The 23,632-nt window shown below is 38.2% G+C and overlaps 1 protein-coding gene across 4 annotated transcripts in view; it reads right to left on the bottom strand.

The window, feature by feature from the left end:
* The window catches only part of LOC113151046 (citron Rho-interacting kinase), a 35,559-nt gene extending 17,353 nt beyond the window's left edge, over positions 1–18,206 (bottom strand). For all 4 annotated transcript variants that reach the window (XM_026343854.1, XM_026343852.1, XM_026343855.1 and 1 more), the window contains exons 1-14: positions 17,889–18,206; positions 13,819–13,924; positions 11,435–11,578; positions 10,999–11,118; positions 5,653–5,823; positions 5,431–5,484; positions 5,290–5,343; positions 4,374–4,514; positions 2,811–2,936; positions 1,882–1,977; positions 1,524–1,640; positions 1,237–1,346; positions 801–975; positions 53–250 (exon numbers count right to left, since the gene is read on the bottom strand). In XM_026343854.1, the coding sequence (XP_026199639.1) occupies positions 53–250; positions 801–975; positions 1,237–1,346; positions 1,524–1,640; positions 1,882–1,977; positions 2,811–2,936; positions 4,374–4,514; positions 5,290–5,343; positions 5,431–5,484; positions 5,653–5,823; positions 10,999–11,118; positions 11,435–11,578; positions 13,819–13,827 (1,515 nt within the window). In that variant the 5' untranslated portion in view covers positions 13,828–13,924; positions 17,889–18,206. The remainder of the gene's footprint in view (positions 1–52; positions 251–800; positions 976–1,236; positions 1,347–1,523; positions 1,641–1,881; positions 1,978–2,810; positions 2,937–4,373; positions 4,515–5,289; positions 5,344–5,430; positions 5,485–5,652; positions 5,824–10,998; positions 11,119–11,434; positions 11,579–13,818; positions 13,925–17,888) is intronic.
* Positions 18,207–23,632: the final 5,426 nt, after the last annotated feature.

Below are 23,632 nucleotides of genomic sequence, written 5' to 3'. Positions count from 1 at the left end.
CAAGTAGAGAGTATCATCTTCAGTACTCCTCTATATTTTCTCTTTCGCTCACTCTGAGCACAGTGATCTCTTCCTCAGCTTCTGCAGTGGTCTCCTCCAGCTCAGTCTTGGCCTGCTGCAGCTGGCTTTCCAAAGCGCGGCGAGCTGCCTGTAGGTTGCTGATTTGAGATTCACGCTCTTGCAGCGACAGGGTCAGCTCCGTTACCTGGCGCTTAATCTCCAGCTTCTGTTCCTCATGCTCCAGACTGAGCTACAAAGGCAAACACAGAGAGCAACAACGATCAGGGAGGAGGAACGAGTGATTCACCTCAAAGCGATAAGCTGACATGACACAACCCTCCACATGAATGAGATTACACTTGACACTTTACCTTATCTGACTCCACCTTAAACCGTTGTATGAGTTTTATTGACTAAATAAATATTTTAGAACATTTGAAAATGTTCTTAAATCTTTTACAAAACAGTACTAGACCCTTACAGTACATTATGTTATGTGTCCCATGGCTATAGCCACTAAGTTGGATGTTTTTGGGGTGTGTAGCAAATACTATATATTATCAACTGCTAATAACAGCTGCATCCATTCCAAATGGGGTCACAATACACTGTAATTGTTTCCTCAAAACATTCAGAAAAGCAATTATAGACAAGCTCATTTGTACTCTTTAGATCCAATCAGTACAGATGGATGAGGTCTTGTCCACAAACTATTTAGGAACTGTGGAAAAGGATACATCCAGCAATCTATCAACACTGAATCCTGCTTTCAACTCCACCCCCTTATAATAACTACTCACCTCTCTGAGCCTAGTTTCCAGCTCCATCACACGGCTCTTGTTGCTTTGCTCTTGCTGACTCATTTTCTCTAGATGCTCTTCCAGTTTGGCATTCTGGGCCTCCAACTTTCCAGCCTGAGACTCCAAGTAGAACTTCTGCTGGCGAAGCTCTGAGATCATCTCCTCTTGGGCTTTCCTGACATGACCCCACATAAACAGGCAAAAAGGTTTAATAGAAAGCAAAGCAACACTCAAGATAAAAATATTCCTGGTATTATTTTCACCAGTATTTAACCAATCTCCTGGCCCTCATCATACATTACATCATTATGACTGGAGTGGATTTTAGACATAACTTTCAGTTTTTACAATTAACTTTAGTATATTTCATGGACTCAGTAACAGTTTTCATCCATACTGTTGATCAGAAAAAAAAGTTTCATCTAACAGTACTTACATGTTTTTCTGTGTGTAGATGCTGCTATTGGCTGCCAGTTTGTTGGCTTCTGACAATTCAGCTATTCTCTGCTCCAGGTTGTTCATCTTAGAGTCCATTGCATTTATGGTCTGAATAGATTATATATACATTATAACTTTAAATACTCATACGATGACATCAGTGTAGGACTAGTTTTTTAGGGCTAGATCAGATTAAGGCTTTATTTTTTCTATTAATTCAAAAAATCTATGTCAGTGTGATAAATGTTAAAAAATAGTGTCACAGCCAAGCTGGTCATTTCTTACCGCCTTCTGTTCACTGATGACGCTGCACTTCTCCCTCACCTCCTCTTCATATTTGCTCTGACTGGACTCCAGCATCTCCTTGTCAGCCATGTCCGCCTTCATCTGGGCCTCCAACACCTGCTCAATGCCATACAGAACCATAACCAGGATATCACTTATTAGTATAGAGAATGGTGTGAAGAGGACACACTGTAGGTCTCCCATGCAAAGGGTGCACCCACAATTCAACCACCTAAACCATGACCACTAAACATAGCACAGAGCACTTCCTGTTAGTTTATTAGGATAGACGTGCTTGTTGATATAAATAGAGTCAAAGCATTTTCACATATATGAATGTGTTTATGTGAAATCTGACCTTAATCTTGTCTTCATAGAGCTTCTCCTTCTGCTTCAGATGAGTCTCCAACCGCTGGGCTGTGGCTTGAGTTTCTCGTAGTTTCTCCTCCAGCTCCTACACACAAATCCAAACAGGTTTAATATGCACTGCATTTTAAACAACAGCAGCCATGCACACAAAGGCAAAAAGGAACCAAAATTACTTCCAATTACTTTTTACACTAGACATGAGACATTTTATCACAGAAACAGCCCATACATTTGGAGATTATTTAAAGGCAATCCAACGACTCTTAAATCACAAACACGTAATCACAATCAGTGATGGTTCCGGCTGCTAATGGTTCTCATGATGGGGTTTTATTTAGCTCAGCTGTGAGGTTATTTTGACGGTAGTGAAGTCAGTAAAAGATTTAAGCACCTCACCAAGATGCACACAGGTGTTTTTTTCAAGACAGTTACAACAAGCGCTCTTGCATTCTCCCCTGCACACCACCTTACTTGTTTGTAATTTATTATATTTTATTTATTCTGAACTAGACTGGAGAGGAGGATTAAATCATGTGACCAATCGAAATGCAAATATAAGACTAAAAAAGGTATAATTTGTCCCACCCCCACAGGTGCAACATAACTAACATGAGAGTGACAGCAAGTTGTCAGTCAGTCTGTTAACGCCCACACTAATGAGGTAAAATAATTGAAAGCACTTGTGTGGGTGTATCACGGCTGTGTAGGAGTTTTAAAATGAGACTGAATGAATAATGAAAACTAATGGGATAAAAGTATGTGGTGACCCAATCTATCTATCTTACATTCACATGATCCATAAAGACATTCAATTATAAATGAAATAGCACTCCTATAATTGTGACAGTGAGCTATGTCACATGTCTCACACCTCTTCTGATTATTTTATCTGCACACAAGAGATGAAAGGTGGATTACCAGGATCTTATCTGCCATCTGCTGAATCTGCTGGGTCTTGCTCTGGATCTCGTCCTTCAGTTTAGTCTCTCGCCGCTCAACAATCTCAAGCCTTTTTACCTGGTTCTCGAGAGTCTTTCTACCATCCTGTACACAATGGACAACAGTATCATACATGAACAGACACGCACACACACACACACACACACAGGCCTAAACTGTCTGTTTCCTTTAAGTTTTACAAATGCAACCTCAGGTTGAAAGGGCTATAGTGCAAAATACTATACGGAATGCTAATTAGACTTCAGATTTACACTTCAATAAAAATTCATGACATAGTCTAGCAGCTACATTCATTTGGCCTGTTAGAGACGCACCTCTGAGTGTTTCTACCTCATTATCCTAAGTTCCTGACAATGGAGAGAAAAAGAGCCTGTTCACATTCCTGTGTGATGGTGTCTTTGGAGCTGTGCAAATTTGACCACATGCATATTTTTCTTGTATAATTAACCTATGATAATTACCAAATTTACTTGTCTAGTGCTTGATGTGAAGTGCTGTTTTAGAAGAACTCCTAATATTCCCTAAGTATTCTCTGTACAGCATAAAAAAATACATAATGCAAAAATGAATATATAATATAGACATATGTGCATCCACATAGATTCATTTTAGTCCAAATGATGACACTAAACCAAAAGGTAACACCTGTATGAAACCAAGATAGTGTGGTCTGGCTATGGGCTGTGTACACATCTAAGTAGCCACCATAAAGTACCACTTTGATGATACTTGAAATTTGATATCAAGGTTTTGTTTTACAGAACTGAAGTACTGAATTGCAGTGAATTTAAAAAATGCCATTGATAAAAGGCCTTTTTGAGTCTACATATTTGTTGTCTTTTTGTTTAATGGAGCAGTAAGCTCATTCACATATTCTCAGTGATTTGGCCTACAAGAAAAGTGTACAGAAATAGTAGAATGGTAGAACCACAGGAATTACAGAGCCAATGGAGAATCAGTTAGTACAATGTCACATCCAGGCTCATTCTTTCAAGACCACAGACTGTCTACTTGTGCAAAAAATAATTCATGCTCTATCTGCTATTTGGTGTGATATGGGTACGTGACTGATCCTAAGACAGTGTATAAATCAACTTAAAAGCCTTTTGGTTTACTTCTTACCTGTGTTCCTATGCTGACCTACAAAAATGGGACAGATGGGTATCTTCACAAACCATAGTGTATATATGCGACAGAAACACAAATGTATTTTCTGTTCAAATTATGATCAACTGTGACAAACATTGAGACTATCTGACATGCTACCATGTCATCACAGCACAAGTGTTTGTCAGAAGGTGCAAAAACAACATGTCTACAAGAGAACATATGGGCTCTTGTGCTTAGCAGATACACTAGCCAGATTTATTTATGCCACACTTTTAACAAAGAGGTTTGTGATGTAGCAAAGCAACACATTACACTACAAACAGAATAATGAGAAGAAATGAGAGGCGGAACATAGATATGTAAACCTGTGTGTATTTGTATAATTTATAATGGAGGTGTGTAGGAATGTACCTCAGTCTCACGAAGGCGTCTACGCAAGCTGTCACTAGAGTCTTCTTTGTTCTGGAGCCTTTCTAGATCTCGCTCTAAGCGTTCTTTGCCTATTTTCATACTCTGAAGGAGGTCTGTAGCCTCAGCACTGGCCTTTAATGCCTAAGAAAGAAAAGAAAATGGCAGTAAGAAAGTACTCATCCTGTTATTCACATAAACATATTAGTAAGTTGATGTTATTCTTGTCTAACAAAGTCTAATATCGGATTTGTGAAAAAACATGCTGCTGTGAATTGATTAAATAATCAATGATAAATTAAAATAAACTAAAATAAACTTCACATGTGTGAACATGTACCAGTATTAATGAGTATAAATGAATAATACAGTCATATACAGTATATTGATAGATCAATCACTGTTCAGTTGCTATTAGTAAACACGACTATACTATATTTCAATGCTGCTATAAAATTGATACAACAACTTCAGTCAGTGAGTCATTTTAACCAAGAAAGACTAAGCTTGCTGATTATTTCATAAACTAGTCTGCACTCAGTCAGAAGTAGACTTCTCACAAATGTGGGCTCAGTCAGCCTTGAATATCTGTACTACAGCCTCATGTTTCTCTCAACAGAATAGAGGGTACTTAAATATTAATTTTTAGAAATCAGAATAAAATGATCTTTCTTTCTTTTAGGTGAAAATGAAGCAGTAATTCTAGCTTTAAAAGAGAGCTGTTTTTGGGCTGTGTAGCAAATGTGACTGTAGACAGAGGTTTATAAGAGACAGCAAGAGAAAGAAGAAGGTCAGGGAGGGTAAAAGAGTTCATACACTCATCTGAAAGTGTAAAATGCTGTTACGTCTCTTGAGTTTCGAAGCACACAGGTCATATAAATTATTCATAATTCTTGCTGGCAAATGCTGTTACTTCTACCTTGGCAAGCTTCTCTTGAAGATCCTGGATCCTTGTCTGCTGTTCAGCATTTGTCTAAAAAATGAGAAAAACGGTCACTATAATAAATATGAACTTGTCAATCACATTATCTGTCACAATTTAATTAACTTGATAAGTTACCTTCTCCAACTTTGCGATGATCTCCTCTGCTTCTGCTTTGCTTTGATCTTTGGCCTGTGAAGATATAAGAAGCTATAATATTACATTGAATTATACTGAGGTTCTCTGTCCAAGTCCAAAAGAAAAAAACAGACAACAGAACATGTTCAGTATGCGTCAAACACCCACAACTTTCTCTATGGAACTTTCAGAGTCATTAACAGCTGTAGTTACAGTAAAGACCTTATGCATCCTATGCTGGTAGTCTGTAGCTTTCCTCTTCAGTTCCTCACTGGTCTGTCGAGACTCTTTCAGCTCAGCCTCGTACAGGTCACTACGGCGACGGGCAGCCGACAGATCCTCTTCGAGCTGTCTGATGGAAACACGCATCTCTTCCAGCTGAGCATGATATTCCTGCACAAAGACCACAGACAAGCTCAGATAACAGAGGAGGAGAGGAGAGGGGCATTAGCCCCAAACACAGAAAGAAAGAAAGAAATTTTAAAAAAAATGGCATAACTATACCATTAAGTAGCAGAGCATGTGTCAAAAGTACCTGCAATAGTCAGCCTTTTTGAATTCTGCCCAAATGGATTTAATTCAGTTCATTTGACTGGATTTGTTTAGCAACCATTAAGGGGCCCTTTTACCACTGCGGTAAATTTTGGGAAAACTGGCAGAGTGACTACCATATGTCTACTGTGAAAACATGAAAGTGAAAAACAACCCTCCAGCAGCCTCAGCGCTGTTTAAAGAAAATGTTTTGTTAGAAGCTACTACATCATTCATAAGAGGAAACTCATAAGACATGTATTTTAAAAATGCTGCAAGTACATTCAATCTCAACACGATGGAAACAGTTCTCCATAATAGAACTAATTAAGGCATTAATAAATAAATTCTCTGAAAGTTGTTGGATTAGAGAAAATATATTTATATAAAATATTTTTATATAGTTTAACCACATAAATGGTACATAAAGTCAACAAACACAAGAAGGAATGTGGAGAGGAAATGAGGGGCTCAGTTGGTAGAGCAGTCGTCTATAAACCCCAAGGTTAGCTGTCCAAACAACAATTTCCTCAAGGGGATCAATAAAGTATGTTATTATTATTATTATAAAACATGTGATCAGCCAGGGTGACTTACTGCACATGTCTGTTAAGTCACTGCTTAACATCCAGTTTCAACCTTCAGTCCATGTGTCATGCTAATAAAAAGTATCATCCTTCTGCATCCAGGGAGACAGATGCTCAGTCTATACAGATTAAAACTAGTGAAAGAGACAGCAACAGGTAAAAGTAGAACAGGAGGTCACATACTGCAAGCAACTATGGATGACTGGGTAAGGAGACTTCTTAACCACCATGTTGGTGAAGGATGGGACTGATCTGTGAGGGTCAGGTAAGAATAACTAAAAGTAAAGCGCAGAAAAATAAATTGCTTTGCTAAGAGCATATGATAGCTTACATCAATGAGACTTGCCTGGATCTCCTAGGAATCATCTTTAACCTGCTCATAAGTTCCCAAGTTAATGAAAGCCAGAAATGATTTTCAAATGTCATTAATTATATGGCAACAATGCCTCAGTGTAAGGAAATTATAGAAAAGGGAAATCAGCTTTCAGTATGATGTTCAACAACTAGGGCTTGCAGAGACATTTTGGATCATGCACTTTTGTTAAAAATATCTCTAAAGTCAATGGGAAGTCTAAACTGAACACTGAACAGTATTAAATTACACTACTGCTTTGCATATGTTATATCCCATAGAAACACAGAAAGACATTCTAGTCAAGCTGTGTCTTTTCGTGTCTACAATCTCCACAGTATCATCAGCCGTCTGCTCCGTACATGTGACTTTTTTTGGATATTAGCGAGAGGTGCAATATAAAAGCATTAATAGAAAGTGTTTCAATTTTAAACCTTAAAATGTCAAAGAAAATATCATTTTTTTCCCCCCAGACTGAGAAGTCGCATGTTTAAGGGTGGTAAACTAGCACACTCAGCTAATAAGTTATCCACTCAAACATATTACATTTCTGTTGCCTCTCCACCAGCTCAATATACTTGACCTTACCATTCGGTGAGCTTAGAGGATATACGGAAATATTATACATAAACATCATATTGCCAATTGCATGAACCAACAAAGGAAATAGTATTACACTCATGTATTTTAACAAGCATGCTCCATGCAAGCAATAATCAATTCACCAGGCAGACATTTTATTCAAACTTCTCTTCTTAAATTACATTTATTAAAGGTAGAAACCAGTGCCTTTGCACTTGCTGTTCCCATTAACTGCAATAGTGTTTCTTTCAATGTAGCTTTCCTAGTTACTGGTTTCTCTTCATTTCTGTACAAACATCGGATGACAGACTTAAGAAACGTGCTTTGGCATGTAATCAATCAACTGCTTTATTATGGCAAAGTAATTGTGGTGGTCCACATATTTTATTACAAATGCACTTGCATGTACACATTCATCCATAAGGTTACATGCTATTCCACTAATTAACCATTTGCTAAATGCCTCTGTAAAACAGCATTTGTGCAGTCATAGCTTAGCAACCATGACTTGGCTAGACCATCAAGTTTTGGCACTTTCCCCACATGCCACAGCAGTGTGAATGGGGCTCTAAAGAGAGCAATACTCAGCACTGAAAGTGTTGTTATTGAGGATTGTAGTTTTTTATTTAGCCAAACACATAACAAAAGAGCAGCCAAACAGGGTTATGTTAGAATGGAAGAAAACTTGTAAGACTAAAATCATACATTGATCAGCTGGTGACAATGCTTCCTTTCTGCATGCCAGATGTCAGATGTTGTCTAGAAAAATAACATTTATGCATCTGTCTCTTATACAGGGTTCATGTTTTAATATGAATCAACTGGAAACATTAGAGCATCAGACAGACAGAAACACGCTCCTGTAGCTAACATTAGCTTAATTATTTAGAAAGCTACAGATGATAAAACCTACCAGCTGTCATGTTAGTTGGCAATGTTCAGGAAGGTAAGGCTCTCAACTAATTTATTTGGCCTCTAGGAAAAGCAGTATGTTATTTAGTGAGAAAAACTGAATGGTAATATAAACACTTGCAAGAATACTCAACACGATACCTATGAATCTTCCTCAGTTTTTGTCGTGTGTTACACTTGCTTATGCACACATACATATACATAATACACAACATGTGCATACACTGATGAACCATAGTGCCATGCCATCTAACTTTTTTGTGCGAACACAACCAAGACAAGAACAATGCGATTTTCTGTGGTCTTCTTTGCTCTGTCTTTAGCAAAATGTCTCTTTGCATATGTTTGCAGGTTTTAGTGGCTTTGGTAGAGATTGCTTTTGTCTGAAAGTGAATCTATCCTCAATCTCTACTGTTTGTTGATCCAACACTACATGGCTTCTGCATGAAAATGATAAACACTGCATCATATGACAGAGCGTGGGAGACAGATGCTTTTCAAGATGAAGTGCTGGATTTAGCTGGCGTAAATACCCTGCTGAGAGGCACCAATGGGAACAAAGAGCAAGATAATATGCATGAGCAGCAAACCATGCTCACAAATTTACAGATAGACTATACTTTTTGTGTTAATCACAATTTTTCCATAGCTAGTTTTCTTTTGAGAAGGTTTTGTTATTTATTTACTGTAGTGTCTAATGAACCTTTGCTCACCTGTTACCAATACTGATAAGGGTGTATAATGAATGTTCCACTGTTCCACAAACTCCTATTATCGGCCTAAGCTACGCACAGCAACATGCTAAAATGTATGCTAGCCATGTTAGCTAATAATGTTTGATGGTGAATTTGCTCCAGCTCCTCCTGAGGAATCTCCAAGGTCCTGAGAAGGAAGGAGGATAGTAGGACAGCATCTGAATAGATGGGTGCCATTGTATCCAGAAATTTTTGTAACCATCCAAAACAACAAATCTAGCAGTTATGTCTACTTTATTAAGTGGCTGGCCAGTTGTAGGTATGATTTGACCTTTTCTGTCAAACAGTTTTATTCATTTGTCATGCGACTACTTGTTCTTTTACATGTGTAGCTGGAATTCCTTCAAGGAGAGACCATCAGAAGGTGTGCACCTTTCATCCATGCACGCATGATTCATTGCAAGACAAAAAAGACTTCTAGGCATAGTAATAGAGTTCTTGAAGAAGGAGGCAATGGGACCTGTAAAGACAGGCAGTGATGGGGTATCTAACTTGACCAGCTAAACAAGTTTCTCTTGGACAGCAGCAGCATCTTAATTCTAAGGTTCTACTGAACTGCGTGAAACCCTTCTACTATAAATTTGTATTATTTCTGAACTACATTATTCTGAGAACTGTTGTATTTTTTACATTTAAATATGTACACAGTACTAGCAATTAAAATGCAGATTTTTAAATCTCTTATACCTTGTTTCTAATACAATGAACAAGGTGCAATCCCCCAACAAGCATCAGTTGTTTTTATGTGGTGCATCAAGTGATGGTCAAAAATTCAGTTTCTCAAATACTATGAGCTAAGGCCCCAGCACCTCGTCACGACAGCCTGCCCACTGCATCAGTGCTCTCTTCACTCGTAGGTATATGGCCCTCATCACCATAGCAACCACTGCACAATGTATTCAGTGCTTAGTAACCAGCACTAGTGTAGGCTGAGAAAAACAGGTTGCTTTTCCATTACCTTTTTAAGAAAAAGTACCACATAGTGCCAGGAAGATGATTTATCATGCTTTCTGTGTGTTGTCCTAAACTGTCAGTCTTCTAACAGCTTAATTCTTACAGCTGGCAACAGTATGTCATCCGCTGCTGCCACACATGCAGAGATACACACACATACACACAAACACTCACATTCATCACATTTGATTTCTGTAATTAAGGGATACATGTACAGTAAAGCTCTCCTCTCTTTTTTATAGTATTTCTCATTCTAAAGAGATTTATACTGAGTTACACAGTTGACACCTGAGTCAATAATAGGCTAACACATTGTTCTTTCCTGCAATCAAGCTCATAATGAACATCAAGTTGAACTGTTCACCTGTGTAACATGTAAAGTGAAACTCTATACAATCCTTGTTCAATAAAACACTCAATGCATTCTCTATTATATTTACGTGCTGTATATATATATATATATATATATATATATATATGTCCATGTTATAAAAAAGAATAAAAAGATAAAAAGTAAGAAATTCATGTACCCCGTGGCATTTCTGCACTACTATAGTTGTTTAATGTTATACTGACTGTACCCCTACAGACAGGGCTCCAACATCATGTGCCTGTCTAATTAACACTCACATCCCACGCACTGATGTCTTATGACTTGACCTGATTAATTTGACTGCCATTATGAAAAACTAACAATAAACTGTTTCAAGATTTATGCAGTGATTAAAACTTCAATTAAATCTTAAATAATTGCAATATGAGATTGTTGATCAGTGACTGGATTCGCTGTGCCTTAATTCAGTTTGAGCCCACAACAGCAGGAGTACATAGTATGTATCACAGTGCCATAAAGGCACTTCACGACCCCCAAATGACAACCAAAATACTGTCCTACCTGCTCTTTGATCTCTTGAAGCTTGTTGCTCTGCTCCCTGATGTCATGGAGGAGCTGCAGTGCTTTATCATCCTCCTGTGATACTTCCATACGAGCCTGTTCTAAGCTGCGTTTTAGACTCTGCAACCATGACAAACATATATAGGGTCAGTTGACAGTTTATTGGATACACCCATATAGCAGAGAAACTAATACAGCAGCTGTTAAAAATGTGAAGTTTTTGCTGAAACTGTTTTAAATATATGTTGACTCCAGTTTGTGGTCATTCCCAAAGCTGTGCGATTTCACTGGAGGTGTTTGCAATATTTGGTCCATCCAAATGATATCAGTATATCTCAAATTCAACTTTAAAGAGCCACTGTTTAAATTTACTTGACACTTAAAAAAAGAAAAAATACTGTAGACATTGTAGTACAGTAACTACATGGCTACGCACACTGCACTCTGTGATGTAGGTTGCCAGATCCTGTTCCAGGATGGTCCTCTGGGTCTCTGAGGCCTTCAACTCTATATCCTTCTGCTGCAGCACTGACTCAAGGTCAGACATCTTCCTCTGGACAAGTGAGATCTCCTGCTCTACCTGGAAACAAAAAAATAGAATCAACCAAACTTTTGATTATTAATAGTTTAGTGTCAATAATGAATAATTGGATCTGAATAGATACAGGACTTCTTTCTACTGTGTGAAATATTAACAACTATATTAGTCACAATAGACTAGATAACAGTTAGACCATAGAACAAATGTCTGTATAAATACAACTATGTTAGGGCAGGGGTTGCGGTTTGTTATGATAGTTGCAGTTATGGTAAAGGACACATCAATCAGTGCCCACAGATGTACAGACAGACAAATCTGTCTTGTGTCTTGTTTGGTGGCATATGTGATTGATAACAATTGATGATACAATTAGATGTGCCATTACAACGCTGCAGAGCCTACGGAATATTGGAAACAATAAAAACTGCAGGACTTGCAGCAAAGTCACTAATACACAGTCACAGCATTTAGAGAATGGCAGCACTAACACACAGTCGAAATGCAGACACATGTTCACAACAACACAGTGCCACAGCATGGGGCTGCAGCCAGTAAAATCAATTGGTCAACTGTACATCATCCACACAGATGCCGCATTGGACAATTTCACATCAAACTAAGAGGTTATGTCTCAAATTATACAGACTTCATAACTACAACTTTTACAACAAAAAGTCAGCAATGTTTGCTCTTGTTAGACCTAATTTGATAGTTTCCATACTTAAAAAAAGAAAAAATACTGTAGACATTGTAGTACAGTAACTACATGGCTACGCACGCTGCACTCTGTGGTGGGATTGACATGGTGAAGTTATTTAGTTATTGCTTTTGAGTACATATTTGGCTAAATAAACAATTAACAATAAACAAGCAAAATACTTTAGTGACAACAGATTTCTAGTTCACTAGCTCTGGAGTGCAGTACAGCACTGAAAGTTTACATTAGGACATAGTAGTCCGTTGAAGTGTTTTGTTCACCATTAAGCAGAGTTATGGACAAATCCATTGCATCGCATTCACACATCTAAAATTTGTTCCAGGTTGCTTAGCAAAACAGACTTTAATTAGATTTTGTTGGATATTAATTAATTGTTTTTTGGTTTTTATTACTAATGTGATGAAAATTGATATTTCTGTAAATATGTTTGTATAAACATCAAATGTTTATGAAGGGAACAACATTTATATAATGTGATAATGGAGTTGTGGGAGGATAGATGCATGCTCTCCACAACAGCACAAAACTGTGTGTGAGTCACAGTAATGAAAATTATGTTTGTATAATAGTGTTTCATCATTTTATTATCCTAATTTGACATTTTTTCTATTGCATGACAAATATCATGTTATAACTTATTTTTAACCACATCAGTAACTCATATTCTTTTTATTATAATAGAATGTTTTTCATGGTAACTTAGTTTAATCAAAACAAGTAAAACAAGTGCACCATGTTCACTCACCCATTGGCGACTGTTTATATAGATTAAAAGTTATAGTTATCAATACACTATTAAATGTGGGGAAAATGGGGTGAGCATTACTATGGGAGCTCTGTGATCATGTTAAATTACATATCATTCAGTCAAACAGAGTATTAGGCCATGCAATCATAAATGTTGGGCTATTTGATATGTGACACCATTCACTATTCCTAACTTGTGTGACCAGTCATAATACGCCCTTTTTTCATTTACCTAAACAAAGATCAAATGCTTGGCAGCTAGAGCCAACTATCTGCATAGACTAAGCTATTGTTGGCTCCACTGGCAGCTTCATCTGAATGTCATGACCAAGCCACCATTAGTCCTACAAATAGTTACCAAACAAAAATAAAATTACCAGTCATTGCCCTACTCCACCTTTAGTAAGTATTCTAAAATCCTTTTCTCAACCAAACAGTAGTAGACAGTGCTCTACATGACCCAGTGTAATATTAGTTTTGCATCTGCTCAGGTTAAGATACAGTAACTGCTTTGTTGGGCAATTTCATCAGAGAGCTTGAAATACTCAACTGTCCATCTGCCAACATGGTCCCACCTAAACAAGGTTAAGTGCATAAAACAGCCTCATCTTCACAAATAATCAGAGAGTGATGTGGACTACTTAGAAACAAGCTATAATTGCTCTATATGTGTGAGGGGTATAACCCAATAGCCACACACACACACACACACACACACACACACACACACACACATACATCAAACTCAAATGACAAACTGACAGGTGATTTAGCTTGCTCTGGAATCAAACTCTTACCATGTGAAGAGTAATACCTGTGACATGTGTCCAGTAATTCTGGCTGTTTTATGTTTTTAAATGAATGGTGATTTTTTCCAAAGGACACTCTCTTATCTAGAGTTGATGGATGTAGTCACCAATCTGCAGGAGACGAGAGCATGAAGAGGATGGGAGACAGAGAAGGGGGAGAGAAACATGACAGTAAATAGTCTTTATGCACAGCCTCGCTTGGAAGCTGAAGGACTGACTCAGTGCTCTTATGTAAAACACTTACCTCTTATATTCATACAGTATAGATGACTATTTCCAGCCTGTTAATTGGAAGAATTATCCTTCCATATGTTCTTTGACATTCATCAAAAATTTTACAGCATACTGTATCTGCATGTTTACCTACTATAAAAGTAAACAAGAAAGATCAGGCCCTACATCACAGTTGTAATTACTGCAATCAAAATTCAAAAGGCCAGGTTCATTATAAATAGCTAATCAACTAAATGTGCCCATGTTAAATACAAAACCAGATTCTAATATTGGCTCATATACCAGGAAAAGCAATTAGCAATCGAACACTAAGGACTTGAGAAATTCACATAGCACATAGTCATTCGACAGCTTTAAACATTAGCACTTATTCCATTTATGCAGTAAAGTGTTCACACAGATGACTAGCAGATAAAGTACATTGTTCACTGTTTAGGTACTGAGTATATCACATGAGAGCCATACTGTGCTGTCCAAATATGCACTCCGATTCTAGCCTAACAGAGACTATAAATAGCCTGCTCGTGTTCACACAACAGCCTCTTTTTACCACCACTGGATATTTTTGGCAACTTTCGTGATCAAGAGACAGTCAGAACAATGAGCGACGGAGGGAGAATGTCTATAAAAAGCAGAGGCTCACCTCCCACTCCTCCCTACACTAACATGCTCAACGCAAGCTAAATTAACATGTGGACTGTAGTGTATTGCTGTTTTACTGTTGTATGAATGCGTTGACATGAAATGTCATTTACACTTTTTGTTGTTACTGTATATAGTCTGCTTCAGTTCTTGCCTTTTAGCTCTTGTTCTTTTGTGTTTACTAACATTATAACAATGATGTTATTATGAATCTGTAGAGATGACTCGGATACTTTCTAATATTTGCCAAGAAATGTGATTGAAGTAATCATTATGCCTCAAGGGTCATTTTGGGGATGGTATTCCAGTTTGACTGGCACGACATGATGCAGGAGCAGGTGGCTTGTAATGAGTGATGATGGTATGAGCGAAGCGTTTGCCGAGGTGAGGTTTTTCTAGCACCTGCTGGTCTTCACCCCGTAAGCGCATTACAAGAATGGCAATTTTTAGTGTTGTCTGGTTTTAATGAAATTTTAAAAAATTCCTGTTTGAATTTGTTGTTCAAAAAGCAAGTTTCAATTGTTCAGAGAGAAAAACTCCTAGCCCCACAGGTGTCATCCCCAAAAGATTTTCACCAACGTTAGTTTTTCACTGAGAGATGCAAAAGCCCTATTTGCCCCTAATTCGTATCTCCTGGCATCTCTCAAAACTTGAAACGAGCTAATGCATCTTAGGCATCTATATGAGCTGAGACAGTAACAAAACTGCATCATTGAGTTTGTATACTTCTTAACAATGCAGAGAACTTCCTCAACAGACAGTCAGTGGTAAAGTTGGTGGTTGCAGGGTGCCATCCTAGCTTGAGGCACCAGATGGGACTCGGATCTGGCTGTCTTCCTCCCTGACTGTAGCGCTAGCTGACTGCCCATAATGAGCTGAGCTAACAGACTGTGCAGCTGGGCTCCTCCTCTGCAATAATTAGCTCCCTGAAAGCAATTACTATGAACTATACATCTAAAAGTACAAGAAAAACAACAGTTTGACCATTGAGCTATCTATGGCTACATTTCAAAACTGATGTTACTCACTCCAGAAAATGAGCCTATATTTTTACTTGTTTTATAGCGATATAAAACAAGGAAAAAATCTGAAATGCTCCAGAAATACAACTTGCTTAAAAGAGCTAATCAACAATAGAACAGTGATATTCACACAGGAACATCAGCATCCAGCTCTGCTGAGGAGCTCTTCTTTGAGGGTTGAATAATGTGTACTGGGCTGTGAGTCAGAGTTGTTGAAGAGGAGGAAAGTAGAGAAAGGTTGCATCCCAGTCATGGTGTTGCTCCACATTCAGTCTGCAGGGTGACCAGGGGCCAGTAATACTATATGGTCTGTAGGCAGCGGTAAATCACAAACCTGTTGCAAAACTGTGGTGGCACAGATTCTTCTCTAAAAAGCAAGCTCATAGTCCTTCTCTCATTTACTACTCTGCAGTATGATCTTTCAGCCCATCTTCTCACATTTACGATAGAGACATTTATGCCTAATGCCATGACAACATCAAAATAGTATTATCATTTTCATTCAAGTAAGACTGACACTCCTGCTGAACACCAAAGACTTGGGTTAAGGGAGGGGTGCAGTGGCCAACATTATATATGCCTCGGTAGAATCTGTCCTTGATATTATAACAATGTACCTCTTCGTATGGCACTTGTTCGTTAAACCCGGTAACACAGTCCATGCATGTCAAATGCAAATTCATTTCATCGGAATCAATTTAAAAAACTTCTTCACAGTAGGTGCTATGTGTGGTACTGAAAATTCTTATCCTTGCTGTCAGAGAGCCATTGGTCGGTACTGACTAACTTTACCTATATGACATGTTAAGTGAATCAAGAAATTGCTAAACATGTACTTGTACGCCAGCAGGTCCCAAGCAGTCAGCTGTTATGTTAATAATATGCTATAGATTTGCACCTGCCTGTACTGAGGTGGTCGAGATTACAGAATATCACAATGTAAGTATGCTAAGCACTTGGGAAAGCACTTCAAAAATCTAGTCCATCATTATATCACAAATCAAAATGAAGAGAATCAGTGTGGGCTTCTGAAGGAGGCTTTTGGGAAAATGACACTTGAGGATATGAAGCAGTACATCTCTCTCTCTCTCTCATCACAACTCACATTAGCACTGAGAGATTTCCTCTGCAGAGGGTTGGTTTCTTCTTTTTCACTAAGCACAAGTCTCTCATTCCCTCTGTGCCATCTACCATCACTTTGGTCTGCCCCCAAAAACAGGTAACAGCATGAGACAAAAAGACACTTTTGGCCACAGAGTCATCCTGGCAGAACTGTTTCAGAATATATCCTACATATTCTTATAACTTATAAAGCGTTCTCTTGTTAAAGAGGAATTACATTATCTGGTCATTGCACATATAGTATTTAGTATAACGGCCTCTGTATCTATCAATCTGTATTTATCTTAAAATTTGTCCCTCCCACAATTTCTTCATTAATATTCTGTTTTGTTCTGTCTCAAAAGTCCTGTCAGTCTGTGATCCAGCTGAATAGATGCCAGAGAGAAACAGCAAGCTTCCTTCACCTCTACTCTACCCTTGGCAAAACCCATTGTTACCATAGAGATACATTCTTCCAACCACAGTCTTCATCTTGTCATACTTTTTCCTACTGACTTTATAATTTCATCTTTCTTTCTGCACTGAATCTCAACCTCAATCACTTCAGGACCTTCCCAGGTAGAAGCTTAAAGTGATTTGAAATTATTTAGAAAACAACTGCAGATAAACTTTGTCTCAAAACTTTTCCAGTATTTGTATAGATTAACCTGATTTCTGAAAAAGGAATGTAGTGGTCTTATTATAACCATATTCAAACAGTAGGGAGTGATATTCATCTGTATGAATGTATGCTACAGTAAGCACAGCGATGAAGACAAATAGACAAACGAAGACACGGCATTTCAGTGTCGTTACCAAGAATAGAGCTCACTCCTAACAGACAAGATACAGCTGCTGCATAAGCTTGATGCTAACAGTCTCTCTCATTACCCCATAAATGTTCAGCTGTAGTGTCAGTCAATCAATTAGGCAATAGTTGTTGTGTGCTAAGATTGGTAAAATAGCCATGCCTTGTAGCAGTTCAGAGAAAAACAAGGATCTTGTTTTCATCGCTTCCTCAACCAAGGCACCCTTCCTTATCTTTGATAGACTAAGTAAAATAGTATGGCACTTACTCAGAGAATGCCACAGCTGACAGGTTTTCTACGAAGATCCTTAGATGCACTTCCTTGTCCAGTAAACCCATTCATGTGGGGTCTCCCTCGGAAGCCACCAGCCAGAATGAGAGCTTCGCTGGTTCATCAAATTCGGAGATGTCATTCTCACTGGGGAGAAAGTGGAGCCGAAGAGAGAAGGAAGATACGCTGTAGCAGAGCAGAAAACTGTGAGGCAGCAAGAGAGACTGGAGATTACTGCTTACAGACAGACAGAGCGAAGGAGAGAGGGAGGGAGTGGAGGACTACAGAGAAATTGTATTGTGGAGTAATGCAGCAGACGTGATCACATACTGTAGAGAGTGAAAGCAAGCTCTCACTCTCTCTCTCTCCTGTCACTCGCTTACCCTTACCACCCCCTAACTCTTTCTCCCTCTCCCTGTACTGCAGCAGCCGTCACTAATCACACTAATGTATGCAGCTTGATCCACTGTGTTAACAGTCAGCTCCCAATACTTGCAGACTACTGTACATTCATATCATCTACTGAAGACTCCTTCATGTGTGTAGCTCAATAGTGTCTAAACACAATGCCCCTTCCTCCAATGAGTAGCTATGATGCAGTATAATAACTTGCAAGACATGTTATTACAGTAAATGAAGCTTTCATTTGCAATTTAATGAAATCACAGTATGTAGGTTTTTGTTTGAAGAAAGGAGTCAGTATAAATGCAACATGTATATTTTTAATAAATACAAACTTCTGAATAAAACCTGTCAAGGTTTTTAACACAATTCAGTGTTTCGAGTTTCATAGAAGAGCAAAAGCAGTCCTTACTGAAAGACTGATTTATAACATGCTGCAGTAGCATGACTGCTTCACGACATACTTCACACACATACAGTTTTCACTTTTCAATCTCTTTTTTATAATTTTTTTTTAATAATATATATATGTGAATATATTACCTTCTGATAAAGTTCAGAAAGTTACAAGAGGCAGTTTCCAACGTTATAACAACCTGTACAGTCAAAATGATCCTCGATCCCAAACCCACGTCACTGTGTTTCTGTTGTCACTGGATTTCAAAGCACTGAGCATTCCTGTTAAGCTATACACACACTGCACTGTATCAGAATAACTCTGAATACATCTGTAATTCTACTCTGAAAGTAAAAAGGAATCTGTGACAGAAAGTACACGGACAACAATGTAACAAAGCACAATGGTACAGAGTACGCAGTTGCACTGTCCATGTCATGTCACAACCTAACAAGGTCTCCAGAATCTGGTACACTAGTTCAGGCTCACCTTAATTTACTTGTTTTAGTGCTAATGTATGCCAAGTGACACGTCACTGTGATACTGACTTGCAAACTACACACACACAGTGACAGATTACACATGCAGTAACAGATGGCAGAACCTAACCTGGCAAGCAGTAGTACATCAGTGCAACAGAAGGGGACAAATGCTCAGAAGGTGAAAGCGTATTACTGTATCGACAACGACCGTTACTGTAATCAGTGGCAGACAGACAACAAGTGCAGTACTCGCTTATTTTTCTTACTGGTTGCTAATTATTTAGATCTGTACTACTAACAACAGAGAGTATTTTTGTTTCTACAATTTTGTACATATGCTTTCCTGGAATCAGATCAACTCCACTAGCTCACCTGTATCTGAATACATCCTTCCTACTGTCAGGAATTGGCTAAACCCTTGTCTTTTTTCTCCTTAAATCCAATGGATTAATAACATTTCTGAGCTTGGCTACTTCAGATTTCACTGATTCAAACTGTAATCGGAGTGGACATCTGTGTCAGGAGAAACACATCTAAGAAACTTAAAAACTTTCTCACATAGACCCAGGATGAGGTCATCACCTGCCGAAAACAGGGCTTTCTGCTAAAAGGCTTATGAAGGAACATCTCATACAGTACATTAAAGCAAGCAACTTAATATCTGTGCAGGAGAAATACGCAAACATCTCAGGGAAGTTTTTGTATTCATTCTTCAATGTCCTTGAGAATTTTTTTTATAATTATTTATAAATAGAATAGTATTTTTAGATTATGTTAGTAAATAATGCAGTATGATAGCAATACACACACAGCTACTGTGCAATCTGTTGTGTTAATCAAGAAATGCAATGTTAAAACCAAACGTAACATTACAGGTTAAGCTCCCTAATGCATTCTCTTCTGTCCCATTGAAGATGCTTCCATATGTAGATAAGTTACATGTGAAAGTGATGAAGTTGATTTAATAACAGAACTGTCCACATTTAATGCCATAGCTCAGTGATCAGTGATTTACTCAGATCAGTATGAAAAAGGGTTTCATTTCACAGTGATTCAGAGTATTGGGCTGAGGCAAAGGCAACATCCTGATGTTACCTAGCAACAAGGTATTACATGTCTCCTAAGCCAATCCCAGTTTAATTTTAAAATAAAAAAAACATTTCCAATGGGGTGTTGTTGCTCACTGTACCATACTATAATTAAATTATAAATCAATTAAAATTTTGTTGAATTTGTAATATTGTGAACGCGCACAGGACTGTTAAATTTCAGACTTTTTCCTGCAAATTAAAGGTAAATATTAAATTAAAAAACATACACCAAATAGTATATCACTGACAGAAACTATCAACAGGGGGGAAATCTAAATGGTCGGAGAGGTACCTCTGCAGTAGATGCCACAAGCTTTTGAAGTCATTTACAGGAAGTAGCAGTGCAAAAACACTGCCATCCCCTGGTAAAACATTGAAACCGCTTCATTTCCTCTTGTGTGTTCTGTCATCTTGGTATAAGATTAGGGCTATCAGAGAGAAATACTGCAATCCAGAGGTTTGAAGAGCCTGGTTTCGTTATATAATAGGCAACCTAACCCAGCATTAGATGAAAAAAGGCAGAGTCGGTCTGTGTGACTAAGAGCTGGTGTTATATAAGCACAGAACACTAAGTACAAGGAAGACGCTGCTCTAGATACAGTAAACTGTGGCTATTAAAAATTCACAGTTTGACAGAATTTAAGGTTTCTTAGTCATTTGGTAATTCACAAAACTACCACAAAACAATATAAAAAAGGGGATGGAGAAATGTTGTCACAAATAATGAACAAGTAGACAACAAGAATCTTTATGTGGACAACCCATTACAGAAAGCTAATTGTTTTCTCAACAATCATTTGTTGTTGTGACTGACAGTTAATGAAACCATGTAAACTCAGTTACACCTGTCCTTTGGCAGATATTTAAAAATGACCATATCTTAATTTTGAGTCGGTACAATGATCTCAGAACAAAGCTTACACCTAAAAATTGGCAATCACTCATAAACGTATTGAGTAGCAGCTTTATAGCACTGACCACTGTAACACAGGAGGTCAGATCTGTGCAGCATGTTAAAGCTGTGTGGCAAAAAATGTTTGCGTTATGTGAGTGTAGTGTAATATCATTTTTATTTCTACAGAGGGAGCCATGGTCTGTAATAAAGCACAATGATCCTGTGTTTGTAATGTTTATTTCCATACGGAAACTAATAATGGTTAAGCATGTCAGACTGGTGTCAATTTGATTATCACCTTCACCTGTTTATCTTATGATGACAAAAATCCATATTTTCTACAAAAATATGTAACAATAAATGTGTTAATATGCAATGTGTTAACATAAAAAATTATTATTTTATGCTCTTAGATCAGATTGTTATTGAATTTCATTATGGCTTAATCTTTGTTGCTGCTTTGTTGTAATGTGTATAAATAATAACTATAGTAAATAATAATAACTTTAAAAGCAACATAGTGTAATACAGTGTGTAATTCCTTATATAGCATAAAGGTTGTTGTTGTGTCTTCCTTGTATGTCCCAGCAACACAACACCAGCAGCATTACACTTAAAACAACAATATGGGCTGCTAAATCCATTCAGCTTAGCTGTTTATCAAAGCAGTGAGGGTTTGATGTGCTCTGAGGAAATCACCCATTATCCACTGTGTGGTCCCCTCGGCCCCTGAGGTTAGACAACAGTGGACCAGGATAATGTGACCCACTTCTTTTGTGCTATAACTTTATCAGCTCAGCAGCTTTGTTTATAATCATTCATCACCAGTACCCTCCCCCAACATCTAAACCTCATCTCTATCCGTTCAACCCCCCCCCCCTCCAAACACACACACACACACACACACACACACACACTGCAACATCTGAGGGCCTCTTATAAGGACATTAATTTCTTAACCTCTACTCATACTAGCCTAAACCTAATCCTAACTGTAAGCTGAACCCTTCATTTGTGACTCTCAATTAGCCTCTCTGACACTAAAGAAGGCTTAGCAAGATGTTCCTCCTCTATTAGAAATGATTCCTACTGACACATAAATTAGCAGACAACAACAGGAATGACTGCATCGTTATACATTTGATTCATATACCTTCTATTATATTAACTTGATCGTGTCATTTCAACATTTCATAAGTGAGACCCAGCTTGCTGAAAGACCACCTGGTGAGGGTCACTGACTAGATAAAAGCAAATACCAAGCAAGCAGCTGACAAACAAACAAAAAGATGTTTCTTTTCAAACTAACCTTGAGCAGTAAAACTCCAGGTGGAAATTAAATAATTAAATCAAACAAACGTACCAAAATATATAAATGTAGATTTCTTCATAATATGTTACTTTGTCATATTATTGGCAACATTTGCTGATGAAGAACAGATACTGAAGTTGGTCCCGTCCTCGTTGTGGCCTAATGTTGAGTTAATTCATTAATTCAATCGACTAAGCTAATTAGACTGGTAGCTAGTTAAAGTTAGCTTGAAAGCTAAGGGTAGCATTAACTGCTGTTAACTGTAGCTAGCAAATTAGCGTTATTTCACAAACGTAGCTACACATCCCGCTAACGTTTAGTGTAACTAACAAAGTAGTAGAAGCTAAAACTCTTACCTAGACCCACAGAGAAATGTTTCTAGAAATATTATACCGCATTACCTTATGAAGTTAAGTCTACGTTATAACTTGTAGAATTAAAAAATAGTCGATAACTGCGATATAACATATTATATATATAAATATATATATGTGTGTGTGTGTGTGTGTGTGTGTTCATGGTCCACCAGGGGGATATATTCTAGTTAATATACTTCTAGTCTATATAGTATAGTGTCTCCAGGTTTGCAGATTATAACTAGATGAACGGGGCTTTCCAAAGCTCACATGTCTTTTCTTGCTGTACCATTTCTGTCGACACCACCTCGGCAGCTGTCTGCTCCTACTTCCCCTCTTCACGTGCTCGTGGACTGTGTCACAGACGTGCGCGCGAAAAGCACCAAACTATGGCGCTATCGCTCTCAGCCAATGGGCGGGCCGTTTGGAACGGGTCACGGCTGACGTCACTGCCGTGGCGGGAACGCGCATTCAAGAAGGGAAAGAGGTTGAGAAGCTATCGGGACCGCGCTCATCTATTTGGCTGGCAAATAGCTGTGGTGTAACAGGCCGATCATTATGGGGGAGCCAGGACCCCGAGAAGGGAAGGACCCTGACCGAGCGACGGCTGCGCGTAGCTCATCAAGGCGGTTCATACCGGGATAAAAGATTTGCTGTGTCCAGTAATAAACAGACGCTGAGCTGCAGAGGAGGCGGCGTTTGCTGGGATTTAATCAGAGCCAGAGTCGCGACCGGCAGGTGAAGAGAAGACGTGAGAAAACTAGGGAGACAGCAGTTTACAGCTGCAGTGGATCCAGCTCTCAAGT

Source organism: Anabas testudineus, chromosome 9 (assembly GCF_900324465.2).
Source record: "Anabas testudineus chromosome 9, fAnaTes1.2, whole genome shotgun sequence".
In the NCBI taxonomy this organism is placed as follows: Eukaryota; Metazoa; Chordata; class Actinopteri; order Anabantiformes; family Anabantidae; genus Anabas; species Anabas testudineus.
This window is presented reverse-complemented; position numbering and strand designations above follow the sequence as displayed.